General features: G+C 43.8%; 1 protein-coding gene across 1 annotated transcript in view; it reads left to right on the top strand.

Annotated features, from left to right (window-relative positions):
* Positions 1-20,000, top strand: part of fras1 (Fraser extracellular matrix complex subunit 1) — a 100,360-nt gene that overhangs the window by 17,207 nt on the left and 63,153 nt on the right. Inside the window, exons 8-18 of the mRNA XM_030766344.1 lie at positions 834-1,025; positions 2,347-2,436; positions 2,775-2,813; positions 2,968-3,115; positions 6,506-6,652; positions 8,058-8,192; positions 13,379-13,522; positions 15,061-15,201; positions 15,369-15,509; positions 16,188-16,355; positions 19,993-20,000. The exon at positions 19,993-20,000 is cut by the window's right edge and continues 133 nt beyond it. Coding sequence (XP_030622204.1) covers positions 834-1,025; positions 2,347-2,436; positions 2,775-2,813; positions 2,968-3,115; positions 6,506-6,652; positions 8,058-8,192; positions 13,379-13,522; positions 15,061-15,201; positions 15,369-15,509; positions 16,188-16,355; positions 19,993-20,000 — 1,353 coding nt within the window. The remainder of the gene's footprint in view (positions 1-833; positions 1,026-2,346; positions 2,437-2,774; positions 2,814-2,967; positions 3,116-6,505; positions 6,653-8,057; positions 8,193-13,378; positions 13,523-15,060; positions 15,202-15,368; positions 15,510-16,187; positions 16,356-19,992) is intronic.

The raw sequence follows: 20,000 nt of genomic DNA, 5'->3' as shown, positions 1-20,000 counted from the left end.
AAGTCAAGGTTTACGATGACCATCTCTTTGTTCTGTCTCTCGCCGGGAGAGGTTTACACTGCTACACGTGAATTAATTACGTTTTATGAGGTCGCACGCATATGTCACCACGACAACAGTGTAGACAGTTGTATGTCCTTCCACATTGTGGAATCTTGTATTCTGCAATGTACGATTTGTATCAAAGAACAGCCCTCCTAACTGTTACCCAGCAACCAAACACAACAAAACGCAATGCTCTGTAATACCATGTCGGGTTTATGCCCCAGGATCATGTTACGATGAGGCATAACACCATATCTGTATCTGTGAACAGCAGTGTAGTAAATTTTATGAAAACACTTTTTGATCATGTTGATGTTAGTTTCTGGTTTCTAGATTCTGAAATATCCTGAATCCAAATTCCCAGGCTGTATGACATAAACTCTTTGTAACTATATCGTGCTAGCATCATATTTTCATAGTAAGTAGACTGACTGCTTGGACTGCTTATTAAACCAATGATAAATATCTGTTTGCTTTTTTTAAAAATGATTTGGCCCTGTTCCAGTTCTATTCTGCTCTCCCTTTCCCTGTGACCTTGATGTGTTGGCCACTTGATTGCATAAAGGAAACTAACTGAGGTCTTTGTCATAACTGGTAATGTTTCAAAACACTCCTGTTAGATCAGACAAACTTTAGTAGAAGCAGACACATGAAAGTAATTGGACAGGGGCCAGTCATTCAGATATTTTAGTCTAGATTTCACAGAGGTAAGAAATAGACCATGCGACCAACAGAGTTTACATCCAGACGTGAACTGTAACGGTTCTTGCCGTGCGTTGTGTCCTCAGGGTCAGGCGAAAGTCAAAAGGTCGGGCCAGTGTTGCGAGGAATGCTCCTCCACCAAAGGCAGCTGCCTGTACGAAGGCGTGGTGCGTTACCACGGCGACATGTGGAACGGCACGGGGTGCGAGTTCTGCCTGTGTGAGCGGGGCCAGGTGCTGTGCCAACGAGCGGAATGCGGCAGGGTCCAGTGTCCACGGGTAAGAGTGCGTTTCCCGCTCAGGAGGTACCAGACTGGGCTCAGCACCAGGCTGCGCGCCGGGGGCCGGGGGCCGGGGGGGGGTGGGGGGGGGGGGGGGGTGAGTTGGGGGCGTCGGAGAAGGGGGGCCGTGCTATCATTAAGAACACATTATTTACTGACTCAGTTGGACGTCTGACCTACATAACGATCAAGATCTTTGAACGAGAGTCTTCTGAGGAGGATTTTTTTGGGACATCAAACACAACGGAGGCCCCCGTTTTTTTTTTTTTTTAAATATATGAAATGTTTATTCAATACTTTTGTAAAAGTTTTTTTGAATTTGATTAGATGAAGTTTTCATTTTTTAAAGACGCCCCCCCCCCCCGCCCCTCCCGAAATTGATTAATGGAACATATGATTGTGATTTAATGATAATTAAACTCCCTGTCCCTCTTATTAATCACAAGAGTGAAATGACAGAGGAGTACAAAGCAAAGAGAATCTCATTAATGATAAAATGCACATTTGGCTAAAATCCAGTTGGCTCAGTTCACAAGGTCATTTCAGATCCAGAATGGAACTCAAAGCTATTCCAAAGGCTTGTCATAAACCTCAGAAAACTGCGAGATGGCAGTAGAAATATGCAAAACACATGATATATGAAAGTCCCCTTTTTTTCTCAGTGTCTCTGATACTGACTTTCATTGTGTAGTGATTTTGCTGTATTTAAGACAAAACTTTCTTTTTCTTTCTTTTATAAATATATCTCAAGTTTGACACCTCGTCTGACTCACAGGAAAACAAACTGAGATGTTTTGATGCGACAGGAATCACATATTCCTGCAATAATAAACAGAGCGATGCACGGATTTCCTGCCAAGCAAGGATCTCATCTCCCTGAATTTATATTGCATAAACATATCAAATGCCCCCGACACTTCTTTTTTTTTTTTTTTTTTTTTTTGGTGGACACCTGCACGTGTCATCATCTTCCCAGACTGTAAACACTGTAGAAGAAAGAAAGAAAGAAAGAAAAAAAAAACTTACATTCAAATTCCCCGGGTATCTTCCTCCTGCATGTTCCCGAGCAGAAGCAATCAACCAAGGTCACCCAACAGAAACAAACACCGCACCCTTCGTGAATGCTAATCACTACTGATATTAAGCTTTAACAGAAAGGTTGGGAGTAAACTGAAATGTACACCACAGTAGTCTTGAGTCGCCTATGGCTTTGTCATACATTTTTTAAGTTTTTACAAACAGCACTGGAATGAGATTTGAATATATATATATGTATGAATATATGTATGAACACATTTTTATTTGTTGCTCTTTATCAGGGAGAGGAGTTGGTCCAGTTACCAGGGAAATGCTGTCCAGAATGTAAAAGCATGGTCAGCTCCTGTGTTTATAACCCACCCGAACTGGAGGTATGGACACACCCAACCTGAACCTCTTTCCTGTTCTCTGTTTGTCCCTCTCTGTGATCGGTTAATGTGAAGTTGATCAGTTGACGTCTCTTCAAATCTCTTTTACCTGTGGCCAGTCGCTCCAACAAACCGTACTTAAAAGAATGCACGTAATTCACACGCGTCAGGTTAAAAGTAACCCACAGGTGAAGTTAGAATGCAGAAGAGCCCAGCTCAAGGCCTTTTCTGCCTCTGATCGAAACCAGAGCCGGTGTGTTCCTCTCAGAAAATCAATGCGGAGAGTCTTTTGCGCTGCGAGGTTTATTGATCTGAACTTTTCTGTGTGTTTCTGCGTCCAGGGTCAGCAGGGCGGCATGAAGAGCTTCAGACGCCTTTCTGTGAGTTTGTCTTTGCGCGGCTTTATGTTGTCTTAAAAGGGTACCTGGCAACTCTACGTGATGAGTCACGGAAGGAACTGTGGGTGTTGTTTTCTGCTGATACAGAGTTATTCTCTGTGTGTCTGTGTGTGTGTGTGTGCCCGTTTTCTTCCAGAATCTGGAGAGGTGGAATGAAGGTCCATGTCGAGAGTGCCAGTGTAAGGATGGTCATGTGACCTGTTACAGACTCTCCTGCCCGACATGCGCGGCGGGCACCCTGGCCATGCCCCAGCCGGGAGAGTGCTGCCCACAGTGCCATCCAGGTTTGTGAGAGAAAAACGTGTGTGTGTGTGTGTGTGTGTGTGTGTGTTTTTGAGTGAGAGAGATATGATAGAGAGATAGAGAGAAAGGGAGAGGGAGAGAAAGGGAGAGAGAGATGAGAGAGAGAGAGAGTGAGAGAAACAGTTCAGAGTGATGGATTCTCTCAGAATGATGTGTTGCACTAATAAAGCGGTAGACTGATAGTGTTACCCTGTGTTGCAGTTCAGATTTTGGATGGATACGCAGTCATTTCTTGGAACGAATTCCACCCTATTAACTTGTCTGTCATAAATTCTGCCCAAAAAAATTCAAAGATATTCAATACTGTTTGGGAAAAGTACCACCTATAAAACAGGCATTTCAACCTCACTGTCTGTCTGTGATCACATGCACTTGAAACTTCTCACTGCCTTGTTTTTTCTCTCTCTCTCTCTCTCTCTCTCTCTCTCTCTCTCGCTCTCGCTCTCTCTCTCTCTCTCTCTCCCTCTCTTTCTACCACTGATGAGTTTTGTGCATTTATGAATTCTTATCACCCTTTGACTCTTATGAATAATTCTCCAGTCTCGGAAAGCTGCACACAGCCACCATTTTTCACTCTTTCTCAGAGGGAGGTGAAGGCAGTCTGTTCGATTGCTCCGCCGTTTAATGACTCATACAGTGAGTACAGGGTCTCCCAGGGGAGCAGGGGCTGTTAGATGTACCCCCAGGCAGCCTGTGACCTCAGGAGAGAAGCGGTGGCGATGATGATGGTGGTGGAGGGGGGGGGGGTGGAGGATTATGTCGGTCATTTCTGAGTCAGTGACAGCTCTGTAACATAATAGTCTGATGAAAGGTGAACAAGTCGAGAAGACCAGAGTCATTTGTGAGAATAATAGGTGGCATTGTAGTACCCCTGTCTGTCTGTGTGTGTCTGTGTGTGTGTGTGTGTGTGTGTGTATGTATGTGTGTATTAGTTGAGGATGGAATCTGGAGAGTTTATGGTTTATGTGTGTGTGTGTGTGTGTGTATGTGTGTATTAGTTGAGGATGGAATCTGGAGAGTTTATGGTTTATGTGTGTGTGTGTGTGTGTGTGTGTGTGTATTAGCTGAAGATGGAATCAGGAGAGTTTATGGTTTATGTGTGTGTGTGTATGAGTGTGTGTGTGTCTCTGTGTGTGAGTTAGTGGCGGTGGGAGAAGTATTTGGAGGAGGAGTGTATGTGTGTGCGTGTGTGTGTTTGAGCACACATTGTTTACCCAGTTGATTATTGGTGTTGGTGTATTTGTGTAACTTAATTGGTATATGTGTGTACGTGTGTGTGTGTATGTGTGTGTGTGTGTGAGAGAGAGAGGAAGACCAAGAGAGAGAGGAACTTACTGTTTTCACATGGAAATCTACAGGGACCATAAAATCTAATTATCCTGATACAAGCAAGGAAACAATCACCGCTTTCCTAGCTCTCTGCCTCTCTGTTCTTTCTCTCTCTCTCTCTCTCTCTCTCTCTCTCTCTTTCTCTCTTTCTCTCTTTCTCTCTCTCTCTTTCTCTCTCTCCCTCTCTCTCCCCCTCTCTCGGTACATCGAGTTCATTGAACCAATTAATCCTGTGTGATATAGAACAGGAGGCATGTGCATCTTGTCTTTGCTTTACCAGTCTCCTGGCCACATTGATTCTCTCACGACCGATGGAGGACTGGTCAATGGATACATGTCATACAGCACCCCCCCCCCCCCAAAAAACGCTTGCCCAGTCCTTTCCTCCGTGTCCGCGACGGCTTGCCTCATACAGTTCACCTCCACACAGAGGGGATGTAGCTTGAGACCAGATAAAACTTAGAGGTATTCGCGGAGACGCTCTGTTGGTTGTGTTGTGGTCTGGGGAGAATACAAATGAAGCAAGGGTCAGCGGTTCCATTAAGGAAGCGGTGGAACCTCACGCGGGAGCCAATAGAACGCCGCGTTTCAGGCGGGAGAAGGCGCCGCTTTGGCTCCGTCTTTCGGGGATCAGGCTGCCGTTTGTGGAGTGGCATGATTACCGTCGAGTTCTACACCGGTTTTCCCTACCGGAACGCTGTCTTTAAATCTGCACCACGAGCAGAATGGAGACAGGCAAAGAAACAGTGCATTTAATGGGCCAGCCTTTTTTTTTTTATAGGAATTTTCAGTGAATGTTTTCTGTTCTCAGAGACACCTTGGTGGTGATCTGGAGTTAAACACACAATCTATCAATCGCTAGACCATGTTCTTTCCAATGAACCTCACCCACTGGCCAGTTTGTAGTAATACATAGGGTCTGTCTGGACAGTCTGTTGTTGGTGCTCAAAAGAGCATTCAAACTAAAAAAAGCAAGCTTTTAAGAACATGAGTCTAGTCTGAAACCTTGAGTCTAGAGTTTCATTTCCATTTCGTTTTTATGTTTGTTTATTCAAACGGTAAGAACAAGTCAACAGCCAAATTCAGAATAATAGCTGCTTAGCGTGGTAGCTATTTGTAGCACGGTTCCACAAACTCATTCCACTGTCCTGCTGGTTGTCATATCAACCAACCACTGTGATCTCTGATTGGCTGAAGTGTACACACATTTATGTCTTATGTAATTCAGAGGTGAGGTCAAGAGGTCTGTGCTACTTCAGCCGTTCAGGACTAAAGTTTGAGAGATGCTAAGCTAGTTTGCCAGTGTAGCAGTCGTTTGGGTTATAAATGTTTTATGAATGTATAGCATCATAGATCATACCTGGCGGGACTGGATGAAAAATGGAACAGATGTGTGTGTGTGTGTGTGTGTGTGTGTGTGTGTGTGTGTGTGTGCTGTGAATATTGCTCGTATTTTGGTGGCCGTGAGCCCAGTTTAGCTTTGACCCTTCTCGGTCTGTAGGTAACAAATGGGACGTAGATTATCGGACCGTCGCCGAAACCCAATCACAGCTTCACTCATCCACCGCACCTCCGGCATCTCAATATCTTCCCCCTGTTCTCAGCCTCTCTCTGCTCTGTTTCTCTCTCTCACACTCTTTTTTTGCCCCCCCCCCGTCCTTTGTGGAGATTTATCTGTTCATTACACATGCTTTAATTAACACAGGTGCCAAATATTTTACGGATTACATCGGGCTCATGTCCAAGAGCCTAAGGATACGTAATAACTTCTCGATAAATTATATGTCAATAAATCTGTTTATTGACCCCAAATGCACCAGAGGGTTTGAATACTGTATACTGTATCGGTCAGTGTGTGTGGGATTTATTAATCAAATTGGAACTGTGTTTGTCTCTGTGTGTGTGTATCTTTGTTTGTGTGCATGGGTGTATGGGTGTGTATCTGTGTGTGTGTGTGTGTCTGTGTGTGTGTGTATGCACACTTGGGTGTGTATCTCTGTAACTGTGTGTGCGTGTGCGTGTGCGTGTGTGCGTGTGTACAGCTGTTCCGTGCAGGCAGGACTGTCTGACGTGCTCCGGCTCTGCTGATCACTGTGAAAGCTGTAAGGATCCCGGTGCGTTTCTGTGGAACGGACGCTGCCTGCAGAAGTGCCCTCAGGGGTTTTTCCCACAAGGCCGAGTCTGTGCAGGTATCATCGCCGTGTGTCCTCTGAGTTTATCGTTCTCTCTCCTTCACTGTCTCTCCTCCTCTTTCTCTCTCTCTCTCTCTCTCTCTCTCTCTCTCTCTCTCTCTGTCTGTCTTTGTATCTGCTTCTCTCTCCATCGCACCCCTTACTCCTTTCTTTTTTTTTCTTTTCCACGCTCTGAAGTCACACCTCATCTCTCTCTCAATAAGCTCATTTCTTAGGTATTTCACGTCTAGTAAACACACACACACACACACACACACACAGAGGGAGAGAGAGAGAGAGCTCTGCGCTAAAGCTATCTGTATAAGATAAAAGTGTTTATTTTTGAGGTCTCTGAGGAGTTGACGATCTGTCTGGCAGGAGGAGGGGACGGGATCACGGGGGGGGGGGGGGGGGGGGGGGTTGATATTCATATCTTAAAGAAGAACTCTCACACAATCCTCTCTGAGAGCTGTCTGTGTCAACTCGCGCCTTTTTCACCTTAGCCGAGATAACGCCTCACTTTTCCGCTCCGTGTGAGGGTGGAGTGGATGTGGGGCAGCGGTTGGGGTTTCCGTACCACACTCAGACGCAGACAAGTCAAAACAGACGACAGACCCGGGGACAGGAATTTCCCTCCTAACCGTGGGGCTATTTGTGTCATCAGTGGATTAAACCACCTAATCCAGGCAAAGAGAATGCTCCCAATTGAAAGGGAGGAGGAGGAGGAGGGGGGGGGGGGGGGGGGGGGGGGGGGTTAATGTAATTGGTTGGGAGGTCTTTTCGTTTACCTCAGGGCTCGTCTTTCGCTCTGCCCCAAATTTCACCTCCCGCCTCCTGAACTTCAGTACAGAAGAGTAAAAAAAACCAAAACAAAACAAAAAAAAAAGCATGAAAAACAAAAACATGAAACTAAATGCTCTATGCCTGATGAGTACTGAGCAGGCGTAATGCTCAGGAGCTTGTTACCTCTCATTTCTGTCATTTTCCGTATAACGACGTTTCTACCAGGTTTTTTATTATTACAATTTTTTGATACTGTCTAGACCGTATTGTCTGTCTCTCTGTCTCTGTCTGTCTATATATCTGTCTGTCTGTCAGTCTGTCTCTCTTTCCCTCTCTCTCTCTCTCTCTCTCTATCTCTCTCTCTCTCTCTCTCTCTCTCTTTCCTTTACCGCACTTTAAAGCACTGTCCCTTTAAATGGCCAGATTTTCTGTCTCTGTTTCTGTAAGATTTGGTTTTTGAGGAATCCTTTGAAGAGAGATTATCTGGTATGTCTTCTGTGGAATGTGATGCTAGCCTAATAAATGGGTATTTTAAATTTGTCTCTCTCTCTCTTTCTCTTTCTCTCTCTCTTTCTCTCTCTCCCTCTCTCTCTCTCTCTCTCTCTCTCTTTCTCTCTCTCTTTCTCTATCCATCTGTCAGCCTGCCAGCCATCCTGTTCCACCTGTGAAAATGACTTTGAATGTACATCATGTGGTGGGTCCCTCATATTAAACAACAGGCAGTGTGTAACCACCTGTGACAGAGGCTTTTACCAGGACCACACACAGTGTCTGAGTGAGTTTATTCCACACGCACACACACACACGCGCACACACACACAGCACGTAAAACCGTGTCTGAATGGGAACATCTCTCAAATATATGTACACACAAACATAAATCCCTACAGGCAGGCCAGCAGACACACACACACACACTGACACACACACACTCGCTTATTTGTGTTTTTTCATTTGGTAGACGTTTTTTTTTCCCCGACGTGATTTACCTAATGTATACATATAACATGTGCCTCCCCAAGCTGGCACACACATAAATACCTGCACACGCACACACACACACACACACACACATACACATACACACACACACGCACGCACGCACGCACGCACATTTGATGTATATTATAGTCCTACACAAAGCAATCACCTGTTTGGCTAATTCAGTGACCGTGTGAGAAAACAGCTGTTAACCGTCAGTCTGTTAGTGAAATCCGACAGATGCTACTACTCAAGACAGCGCTAATGACTGACCTTCTCTGCGCTCTTCCCACAACACTGTAGCGAGTTTTCACTCATCAGTTTAACGTTTTAGTGAAGTGAAAAGTGGTTGTCGTGACAAATATTATTTAAATATCATAAAAAAAAAATCCAGTAAAGTGAAGTTATTTGCCTCAGAAAAGAAAATGAAATATCATGTCATTCTCTATACGAATCATTGAAAATTCCCCACTCTCGTCTTCATCTAACAGAAAAAAAAAATGTCAGAGATTCTAAACAGACCATTAATTCACCAGCAATCCGCTGATTCGTCACAAACTCGCTCGGATGGAGAAACCGTTTTTGTCACGTTTTATTCCTGGCGCGGGTGAAGTGAACGGGCATTTATTCCGCCCCTCAGTCTCCGGAGATGCTGCTCATGTTGCTGCTCATCATTGAAAGAATTAGATTTAGATGCATCATGGTTAAAAAAAAAAAAGAAAGAAAAGAAAGAAACGCAGGAGCTGATCTGAGTTCAGTATTAAAAATATCTCACTGCATGTATTCCTCTGTATAAGTATTTCCTTCCAATGGCTCAGAACTGTTGTCTGGATGCGTGTAATTATATCGCAGAATTGTATTTTCAACGGGTGCGGTCAGCGCTTCACACCTACGTTTAATACAAGACTTAGTTCTGACGTGACACGCTTTCAGAACTAGACAGCTATTGACAGGAACATCAGCTGCTGTTACTACAGATGTACATCTGTAAAAACTTTTTTTTTTTTCAAAAATCACAATAGCCTCTGTAGATCTCAAGAGAAGCATCAGTGATGTGATTCTCCATTAGTTCTTTGATCATCCTTCCCTTGCTGTTTTTCAATGGTGTACGTTTCGACTGGGTTTTTTTTTTTTTTTTTTTTCATTATTAGTGCGGTAGATGCTCTAATGTTCTTAGGGGGACCTAATAGACAGAGTAAGTCATTCCACCCAATGAGGAAGGAGTTGGGGGACAAAGCCACTCGGGCTTGACGTACCTTGACCGAATCAATCCAATCCAATCCCATTCATTTCCATCCAATCCAATGGAATCCAGTCCTCCGTATGGATCGCGGCTCCGCGGCCGTGGAACCAAAGGGGTAGAGACACGGTGAACGGGGCAGTACCTGAGTAATTACTCCACCCCCCTCTGTCGTTCAATTTCACACTTTAATGAACATCTCTCAGCGACTGGACTTCTATACGGATGGCTTATAAATCAGCTGGCCGTCTCCTAGCGCATTACGCTGGAATTGGGGGGGGGGGGATGCGTTTCAATCTTCACAGTCTCGGAGGACTGTAGTGGGGAGGGGAAGGGGCCAGTGGAGAAAGACAAATTCATTGAGTGTGACAGGGCTTCACCAGTTTCAAAGGAGGCATTTGGAGTCACAGTCTTACTTGTGCGACCGAAAAGTCGAAGTCACAACTGAGGAGGTTTTTGGAATTGATTGTTCTGATAGATTTCAGTCCATGTCGATTTACACAGTAGATTTTAGATGTAGGATGTACACATTTACTGATGGATTGCAGGCGTCAGGAGACGCACGTTATACATAAAACTACGATGAAATAAATTCTTTCAATCGCTTTTTACATCAGTGTCTCAAGACAATTGCAGCTCAAATAAATGTCAGTGTTATTAGATTTTCTCAGTAGAAAAACTACACTGAAATAAGAGAGATGGATTTTGACCGGCATGTTAACTGACATTTAGATATATGACAAATATATTGTAAATCATTATGTATTAATAGCGAACGTTGCAAAAAATCTGAAGATAAGTCCACTTAACATTGTCTGCTCGAGTCAACATTCTGCATTTGCCTTATGGAGTAAGCTTTCTGGCACAAAATACAAGGTAAAAGTGATTGTTTTCTCAATCTGAGTGTATTGTGAATGTGCTGAGGAAGATGAAACCAGAGTGTTTGACTTTGAATCGAGTTGAAATCCTGGGCTTTTGAGCAGCGTTTGATTTGACGACCTGGATCGCGGCCCTCCCACTCTGTCACACTGACATAAACATTCAGAGGCATTCTGCAGGATGTGGATAGGGGTTGTGAGGGTGTTTATGTCTGTGGTGTGGCACGGTTAAATCACCGGCACCGATGCTTAACTCATTCCTTCCTTGTCTTCTTTTTCTCCCCTGACACGGTGCCAGCCCCCCCCCCCGCCCGTTCACACCCGTCTGTTTGTCTATTTGACGTGTGACACATGGTGGAAGATGCCACTTAAACGTATCGTTTCTGAGTGGTTCTTGTGTCAAGGCACTGAATCGTATTACCAACGTCAACCCCAACATCAGAGAGCAGCTTCACTCCTGTTGAAACTAACTCAAAGATGCTGATCTCAGCTATGTACTGCCCCTCTTCCCATTAACCTTACTGTTAAATCTGTGTTCAGTAACGTAACACTGTCCAGATATTGCTACTGCAAGTGCTTATTATAATTCACTTAATATCACTTCAACTTTACTACTGCCCAGCCCAAATATTACTAATGCTGCCACTGTTTATGAGATGAATGTAACAACAACAACAACAACAACAATAATAATAATAATAATAATAATAATGTTATCAGCATTACAATCATTAAACTGTGTACCAGCAGCTGACTGAAAACACGAGTTTGGAGTTCACTGATCAGTCTTAGACTTTGGTTTGAAAAGCAAAGGCAATATCCCTTTTTAATGTTCCCCATGTGCAGGAATACAAGGTACCTCAGAACCTTTAAAAGAGTTAAAGGTACACGTGTGTAATACATTGAGGATTAAATTGCAGCTTTGCCCTCTCATGCACCTCCAGCATTTGTAGACTCTCCCAGTTATACTCTGAGGTCTGCTGTTGAGGTAGTAATAAACTGTGAAAGTTGAATGGCTCCCAGAGATGGTTTTTTTTTTTTTTTTTTTTGCTTGTTTTCGTTTTATATGAGAGAGCTGCTGGTTGTTTTTCACCGAACGAGCTATCGCTTATGAAACTCTCCTCTGAACGTCAACTATAAAATAAATTGCGGTGTTCATCAGAGACGGAGACAGAGTGCCTCTAATCCCTCTTGTTGGCTGTAATCCTTTGAGGAAGGAAGATGTCCCATTCCGTCATCTGACAGAATGCTCATACTCATTCCAGGAATCTCATTTTGGTTTTTTTTAATTTTTTTTATTTGTTTTCTTTTTTGAAGATGGAAAAATGACAAACTGAAAAAAAACTATTTCGAGCTGTCAGTGACCTGGCAACTGTTCTGAAAACTCTGGTAAAAAAAGAAAAGAAGAAAAAAAAAAAAAAAAAGAACGCTTTGCGCTTGCGCCATTAGCGTTAAGACAGAGACACTTTATTAGCAGTGTGTGAATGTCACACTTTTCAGGAGCAAATGCGTGTAATTAAAATCCCTCTCAGACATATTGGCATCATGTCAGTTATCTCTCTCTCTCTCTCTCTCTCTCTCTCTCTCTATCTCTCTCTCTATCTCTCTCTCACCTCTCTCTCTTTCTCCCCCCCCCCTCTCTCTCTCCCTCTCTGACTATAAATAAATGATGGATGTGTATAGATTCATAGGGGTGTGGGGGGGGGGGGGGTAGCGCACAGGCTAAGAATAACAGGGGAAAATCCCAGTTCACCAGGAGCACTCTCATGTATGGCATGAGCCCTGTTGTGTTTGTATAAGGACGAATCAGTACAAGCATTCTACCTGAGGTATTTAGGGAATTATGAAAAATCTACTTTTGCTTAAAATTGCTAACATTGATTTTATTATTGCTATTATTGTTATTATTAGTAGCAGTAGCAGTGGTGTTTTTTTAAATTACTTTTGCTTGTAGAAATAGTGTTTCAAAACATGGATTTGTAATGAAAAAATGGGTTCATGTTATCATACAACCTTGCAGTTATTTGTTTAATTTCCCATAAGACTGATCTGGGGCATGTTTTTGCTTCGTTCCTGAAACCCACAAACCCAGAGCTGTGACATGAAGTTGCTCCTGAAAGCTTGTTATTAAGAAACACTTAAGGTTTCATTGATGTTACTCCTTTGTGTAATTTTTGCGATGGCAGCAGGATGTGAGTTGTGTGCAGGCAATCTGCAGCTTAATTTAATGGCTTGTCTGACTTAATGTGGAAAGACTCACACTGTGAAACTCGGTAAAGAGCGTGTGAACAGACGGCACTGGGTATGGGACATTGTGTTTGTGTGTGTGTGTGTGTGTGTGTGTGTGTGTGTGTGTGTGTGTATGCATGTTTGCATGTGAGTGTGTTTGTGTATGTGTGTGCACATGTTTATTTATGATTATGTTTGGTTGTATGTATATGTACGTGTGTGTGTGTGTGTGTGTGTGTGTGTGTATAGAGTGTGTATAGTAGTTGTGGTAGCAGCAGTAGTTGTTGTAGTAATAGTTATGTTTGGTTATGTTGGAAAATCAGTTGGACAGTGTAGCTGCTGGAAAGTGTATGATGTCATTATTAAGTCATTATGTTGGAAAGTGTATGATGTCATCATTACGTCATTATGTTGGAAAGTGTAACTGCTCTCCTTCGTCTTTCCTTCCCGAAATCTCGCATCCCTTCTCAGACGATGGTAGCCTTGACCTTGAATAATCTCGCTTAGGCTGCTCCTCTCCTGTTGTGTAGTGTTGTGTTGTGTTGTGCTGTGCTGTGTTGTGTTGTGTTTGGCCCAGTGGAGCTATAATGGACTCTCTGGTATTGATTGGTTTCCCCGATTGTGCCCACTCAGGTTGCGATGAGACCTGCTCGTCCTGCCGTGGTCCCGGTCAACACGAGTGCCTCTCCTGCGCTGACCCGTCCCACCTGCTCAAAGACGGGTTCTGCGTCACCGACTGCGGCCCCGGATTCTACGCCAAGCAAGGCAGCTGCTACGGTAGGACTTAAACTACACAGCAGGTTGACGCCTGAAGCCCAAATGTTGGTTTCGGGGATCGCTGTGCTCAGCTTCATTTCTGGTGGTAATATAGTTTACATTTCTATTCATATTTGTTTGTTTAGAAGATGATTCCATCCAGAGAGACTCGTAAAGGAGTTTGTACGGTTCATCAATAAAACAACAAAGTGATACAGGTTCCTGCAGACAGATCATTCTAGAATAATAGTTGATGAAGTTGCATTGGCCTCGTAAAAGTGTTATTGAGGCTCTGTTTGAACTTTATGGTTTCCATAGTAACGCTGAGTATACATGCCATGCCGTTCGTGGTGCATTGTGAGCTTGCAGGTTATAAAAGAATCCATTTATTTCTCTGTACTATACAGGAGTGGATCAAAACAATGACATTTCTGTGTGCGGACTCAATCTGTATTTAAGTATGCTCTGTTGTCACAGAGACCTTGGATAACAAGTGTCTGGTTTTGATTTTGATTCTGCATGAAAAAAAAAAAAAAAACATGTTTCCTTTTCTCCCCTGAAGAACAAACCGCATCACGGCGTGTTAAAGCCTTGCGGTTAGTTCTGTGTGTGCTTTTCCATAGGAAGAATATTTGCTCAAATGATTTTGTACGTTTGCAAATATTGATTTATGACTCAGGCTGCGCTATTTTTCACGTCAGCGCGGTGAGGAGACGCTCTCAGAGTCGGAAGCTTGACTGGAGGGCTGGAAAAACCAGCAACAACAAAAAGAACACAAGCAGGGACTGCAGTTCTCTTAATGAGCTTCTATCATCCTGAAGATAAACCCGCATGAATATGAATATGCTTCTAATTTTAGAAAGAAGGACCTAATATTAACGTTACCAGTGAAAAAAACAAGTCCTCCCAGACGAGGAGGAGCATTATATCCCGGTGGTGTTATCAGTTTGGCGTCTCCGGCGGGATGGGGTTGGGTCAAGGTGTGGGCGGGGCTAGCCCAGGGCTTGTTTTTTTTTTTTTTTTTTTTCATCACTCTGTTGAAGAGGAATCACATGCAGACATGATGCTGCAGGACTTAACTTCTCAGCGTCTGTAGCAGTACAGCAAATGTCAACTGTCTTTCCGTAAATGCCAACGTCAAATCTTTTTTTTTTAAATTTATTTATTTATTTATTTTTTGGTGCCGTCGTTTGGTTGTTGGGGTTAATATGATATTTGATTTGGTGGTGATGGATTTTTGTTTGTTTGTTTAACTTGTACCCTGTAGTTTGTGGAGTACTTAGGATAATTGGCTTTTGCTGGGCTTTGTGGAGTCAACATCGTGTCTCTGCATGTTCTCATATCTGAGTCGCCTGAGGTTTTTAAACGTGAAAGGTCACAAGCCTCAGTATATCTATGTGTCTCCTCCTATTTAGTCTTAGCACAGTTAAAACAATGACCATGAAACTTTATAAAGTAAATATAAATTTATATACATTTAAATAGGACTTCATGTATGTATCGTATTTCATCTCCAGCTTCCAAATGACTCTATTAAAACTGTCGCTCTTTTCCTTTAGCATGTGATCCATCATGTGCTGCCTGTTTCCCTGACAACCCCAGCTGCACAACATGCCCCTCAGATTACACACTGCATCATGGGAAATGTATTCCCCAGTGTCCGGAGCACCACTACAAAGACATTCATGGCCGTTGCCAAGGTATGGCATGAATTACCATAAGTGCTTATAACGTCTCTCACCAGATGTATCTTTTTTTTTTTCACTATCAGTGGAAATGAGCATAAAAAGAGAGAGAGAGAGAGAAAGAAGAACCGAGACCTTTGACCTTTTGTGCTTTTTTTTTGTTTCTCTCCTTCCCTTCCCAGCGTGCCACAGTGCGTGCGCGGCCTGCTCAGGTCCCTCCGTGTCCCAGTGCACGTCGTGCCCGGCGGGCCTGGCCCTGCATCTCGGACGGTGTTTGGAATCTTGCGGGGAGGGGATGTTCTTCCGAGACGGCCTGTGTCACCGTAAGGAGAGCCCTGCTTTCCGCTTCCCTCCCTTTTCTTCCAAATCCGACTCAAACTCTGAACCTGTCAAACGAGCTCCGTTAATGAGACGACCTCCCGCCTCTTTTTCTCCTCTTCGATAACCTAAATGTCAAGATAACAGATATAATGAGACGTTCTGGTAACTTCTAATACAATTTCAATGAGCCTCAGACTCACCTGCTTGCGGCGTGCGAATCCCGTTATTGCCGGACAGTCGTAATCAATACTACGGTGCGGTTAATAAGTACCCACAATGCACTTCGGGCTGAGATTTGATCAAAAGACGGCGGTAAGCCGGCGTTTGAGGAGCTGCGCTGACTCGGCTCGGCAGCTGAGGCTCTTGCGCCTCCGTCGGGAGGAGGGTCTTACCTGAGAGCGCTGTTCTTTAGCTTTTCCCACTCTGTCAATATAGCACCTCCTCTGCAGGAGCATGCACCGCATGCTCTGAATGCTAATGGACAGAGACCTGGTTTTTCTGCACCTGATGAGTGTATGAGTCGATAGTGCTTCAATTTTAAGTGTGTGTGTGTGTGTGTGTGCACGAGAGAGAGAGAGACAGACAGACAGACAGAAAAAGAGAGACAGCTTCATTGAGGTAACATCAGAGAATGTAAAAAAGTGTGTGTTTAATCCTCCCCTTTTTCCTCTCCTCCCCAGGTTGTCATTCATCCTGTCGTGCGTGTGTGGGGCCCGAGTCCTGGGAGTGCGTACGCTGCTTGAAACCCGAGGAGGTCCTGCAGCCCTGGACTCAGTCTGTCTCTTACGGGAGCTGTGTGTCCTCCTGCCAAACCCAGCACTACCTCAGCATCGCACACATCTGCAGAGGCAAGTTCTCACACACCTAAACGCTCTCCAAAAAAAAAAAAAAGAAAAAGAAAAAAGAAAAGAAAAAAAAGAGGAAAAAACCGACCCTGCTGCCGTGCGTTTTTCAGTCGATCTCTTCTGCAGCTTTGAGGCTCTTTGATGAGACAGTGATTATGACTCATGTATGAATGTGGACGTTGAGAGTGTCTGGAGTTTAGTTGGATGGTAGACGTGTTCCGCGATAAATCACGAAATGCAAAAAACGAGCGACGCAAGTCACTCAGATGAAAAAGGAATGGCCTCTAGCTTCTATCGATATCCAATTAGACGTGTTGATTCTTAGCCCTCCCAATACGTCAGAGCTCATCAAATCCACAGAGGCTGAGTAAAACATGATGATTTGGTTCACATATGCAACACGTGTAGAAATACATACATACATGCAGAGAGAGGGAGACAGAGAGAGAGAGAGAGAACAGAGAGAGAGAGAGAGAATGAGAGAGAACAGAGAGAGAGAGAGTGAGAGAGGGAGGGAGAGAGAGAAAGAGAGAGAGAGAGAGAGAGAGAGAGAGAGAGAAAATAAGACAGGAGAGAGAGAGAGAGAGAGAGAGAGAGAAAGAAAGTGATAGACAGAAGAGTATAAAACTTGTTTGATTGTTTGTTTGCTTGCATCTGTGTCTGTAATTGGATTTTCAGTTCTTCAGCCAGGCTGTGTGCATAAGGGTTAGAGACAGAGCGTTAGAGGTATTAAAAGAAAAACAGGAGTGAAGCTTCTCTAGGGTTCTGTTACTAAAAGAAACAGTCACGCGGTGTGACTGTTAAACCGACTCCTTTAACGTTCCTCTCCGTCAGCCTGTGAGTAAAACCGATCAGACACTGTCCCCACACAGCCGTGTCTCTGAACACAGCAGAGTTGTGTGAGAAATCAGTCATCAAACGATAATAGTTTTTCACTGTTTTCACTCTACATTACAACGCGTCGAAAAAAGAAGAAAAAAAAGTACTCGTTTAAAAGGCGTTTAAAAGACGTGAAATCATAACTGATGGTTCATATTGTTGTCTAGAAGAAAAGTTTTTTTGTTTTTCACTGCCACTTCATGTTTTGGAAGCCCTGACACTTTTTGGTAATTTAAAAAGGGAAAATAAATGATGGGTAAGAAGCCCCACCCCACCCCCCCCCTTGTCCGCTGTGTTTGATTTACGGGACTTTATTCACTCGAACACACTCCAGTGGCTGTGAGTGAGTTTGGTAGTGGAGGGGCGGTAAGGAGATGAGAGTCAGCGATAAGAGACAGTTCAGAGGAGTCAGCGGCGGGAACCTGTCTGGCACTAATCACACGTCCGCAGAGACCTCAATGCTCTCCATTGTGTCAAGGATCTATGCTCCGGAAAAATCTTCAGCCCTCCTCAAGGCTGCTATCTGTCCGTGAAGTGTGTGTGCGTGTGTGTGTGTGTGTGTGTGTGTGTGTGTGTATGTGCACATGCATACATGCTGACAGATCAGATGTCAGCTCGAGGAAATTCCTTCGTGTAAATCCTTCTTTTCTCCTGAGTCAATAACCTGTCCACAAATCAGGCCAGACAATCAGGCTTACTCTCCTCAGCCTCTCTCAGGGTTTTCTCTCTTCTAGAAAAATCTTTATAAAACACACTATCGACAGATAAGTGGATTGACAGAATGTATAGGTGCGCATAGATGTGTGTGCGTTTGTGTGTGTGTGTGTGCGCGTTTGTGTGTGTGTTTCTAGATGTCGGATAGATATCAAACTAATATCCTGGACTAATGCCTCATCTCTTTATGATGACTGTTTGTTGTCATACTTCAGAGAGAGAGAAGTCATTGAAAAAGTGTGGATAGCACCAAGGCAGCTGAGTGGGGGGATTACTCAGGTATCTGAAATGTAATAAAAGAGCTCGCAGTCTTTCTTGTCTTTCAGGGGTAGAAGAGAGGTTGCCAGTGCAGGTCTTTAATATGCCTCTGGCCGCATTTCCAGGGGACAAACTCAATTACTCTGACTGATAGAACCTTTCTGGACTCTGTCAGCCTGCCCCTCAACAAACAGACAAATAATTGTTGGGACAGGGGACGTCTCTGTCCCTCCAAAGCAAATGGTGACAGATGTGTGTGTGTGTCTTCATAATGACACCTTACGCCCTGGGGGAAGAGAGTGTGCGGTGGTACCTGGATGTGTGTGTGTGTGTGTGTGTGTATAACCATATCACATTGTGTGTGAGTTTGTATCTCTCTGTTGTATCTCTGTGTATCTGTGTGCCTCTGTGTGTGTGTGTGAGAGAGAGAGAGAGAGGTTTTTTGTTTTTTTATTTTTCCCTGTAGTGGAGCAGCTGTCCTTTAATTTGAGTAGAGGAGAGGATCAGTGGGGGTTACACGCGTCTGTCAATCTGTCGTTTTAAAGCCTCCCTCCTTCATTCTGGCTCTCTGCACACCAGCAGGACATGGATTGACTGGCAGCCCATTTAAAAGTGTGTGTGTGTGTCTTGTGTGCTTTGTGTGTTTTGGGTGTGTGTTCGTCTTCAGTTCGTACCAGTCAGTACTTGTCGTTACCTGTCCCACGGAGACTGCCCGCACAGTTTGTCGATGGAAGCAACTCGAATATGTACGAACGCTCCTCTGGTTTCAAGGACAAAACGGAATCGATCCAAACAGGCCCACGGACGAGTTTTAATCAGAAGCAATTCTAAGAATGTGCTGACTAACATTGCTCAGGTTAAATGCCCATTAATGCCCGTTGAGTGCAGCTCTGTGTCTGTGGAGAGACATCAGACGTGGCATTAGCGACGCCCGTCCGTTCAGTTGCTTTGAGAAGGATGTGGGACCCCCCGTAAAGAAGGCTCTTTGATTCTCTCATTAAAAGGATTGAAAGTTTGGCCAAATCTTTGAAAGGTTAAGTACATTGCATGGGAGGTGCGGGCTCATGCATAAAACACAAAATTGCTTCATGATAATTGATGGGATTTTTATGATTTTATAGAAGAGATGGGAAGAAGACCCAGTCTGACCAGTAACCCTTAGGGAAGGACCATCAGACAAGCGTTACAGAATCTACTGGTTAGACTGTGACACAATACTTGGGTCCTGAGTTTGAATCCCAGCATTACTGCAGGCTTGGTGTGTGTGTGTGTGTGTGTGTGGCTTGGCCTGGCTTACCCTCTCATATCCGCACAGGGGTTGTGTAATGGTGGGGGCCTTTTGATCGTACTGGGAATTTTTCAAACTGGGGCGAAAAGCTATTAAAAAGATTGGACTTAAAAGATAAATTGTGTTTTATGTGCACACCCTTACATCTGTGGCATGGTCATCAATCCTCAAGTCTTTGTAAGTGAACACCTCTCTTAGTAGCAACCTTACTTACAAAAAAAAAAAATCTTGATTCTGGAACTCTTTGTGATTAAAACAAGAGTCTGGTTTCAGACCAAAGACTAGCTACCCTGAAAAATTTCAAAACCACCCTAGGGTGTTCACAATCTACATATACTTTAAAGCATATAAAATAGTAATCATATCTAATATTTTAGTTGAAAGAGACAGAAGCTTAATAATGGCAATTTGTTTTGCTTGAATGCTCAGGTTTGGCTGAGTTACCTAATGCTTAACGTGTGTTTATAATGACTTTTTCTGTTAAACCTTTTGCCTTTTCAGAGTGCCAT

Source organism: Chanos chanos, chromosome 1 (assembly GCF_902362185.1).
Source record: "Chanos chanos chromosome 1, fChaCha1.1, whole genome shotgun sequence".
Taxonomy (NCBI): domain Eukaryota; kingdom Metazoa; phylum Chordata; class Actinopteri; order Gonorynchiformes; family Chanidae; genus Chanos; species Chanos chanos.
This window is presented reverse-complemented; position numbering and strand designations above follow the sequence as displayed.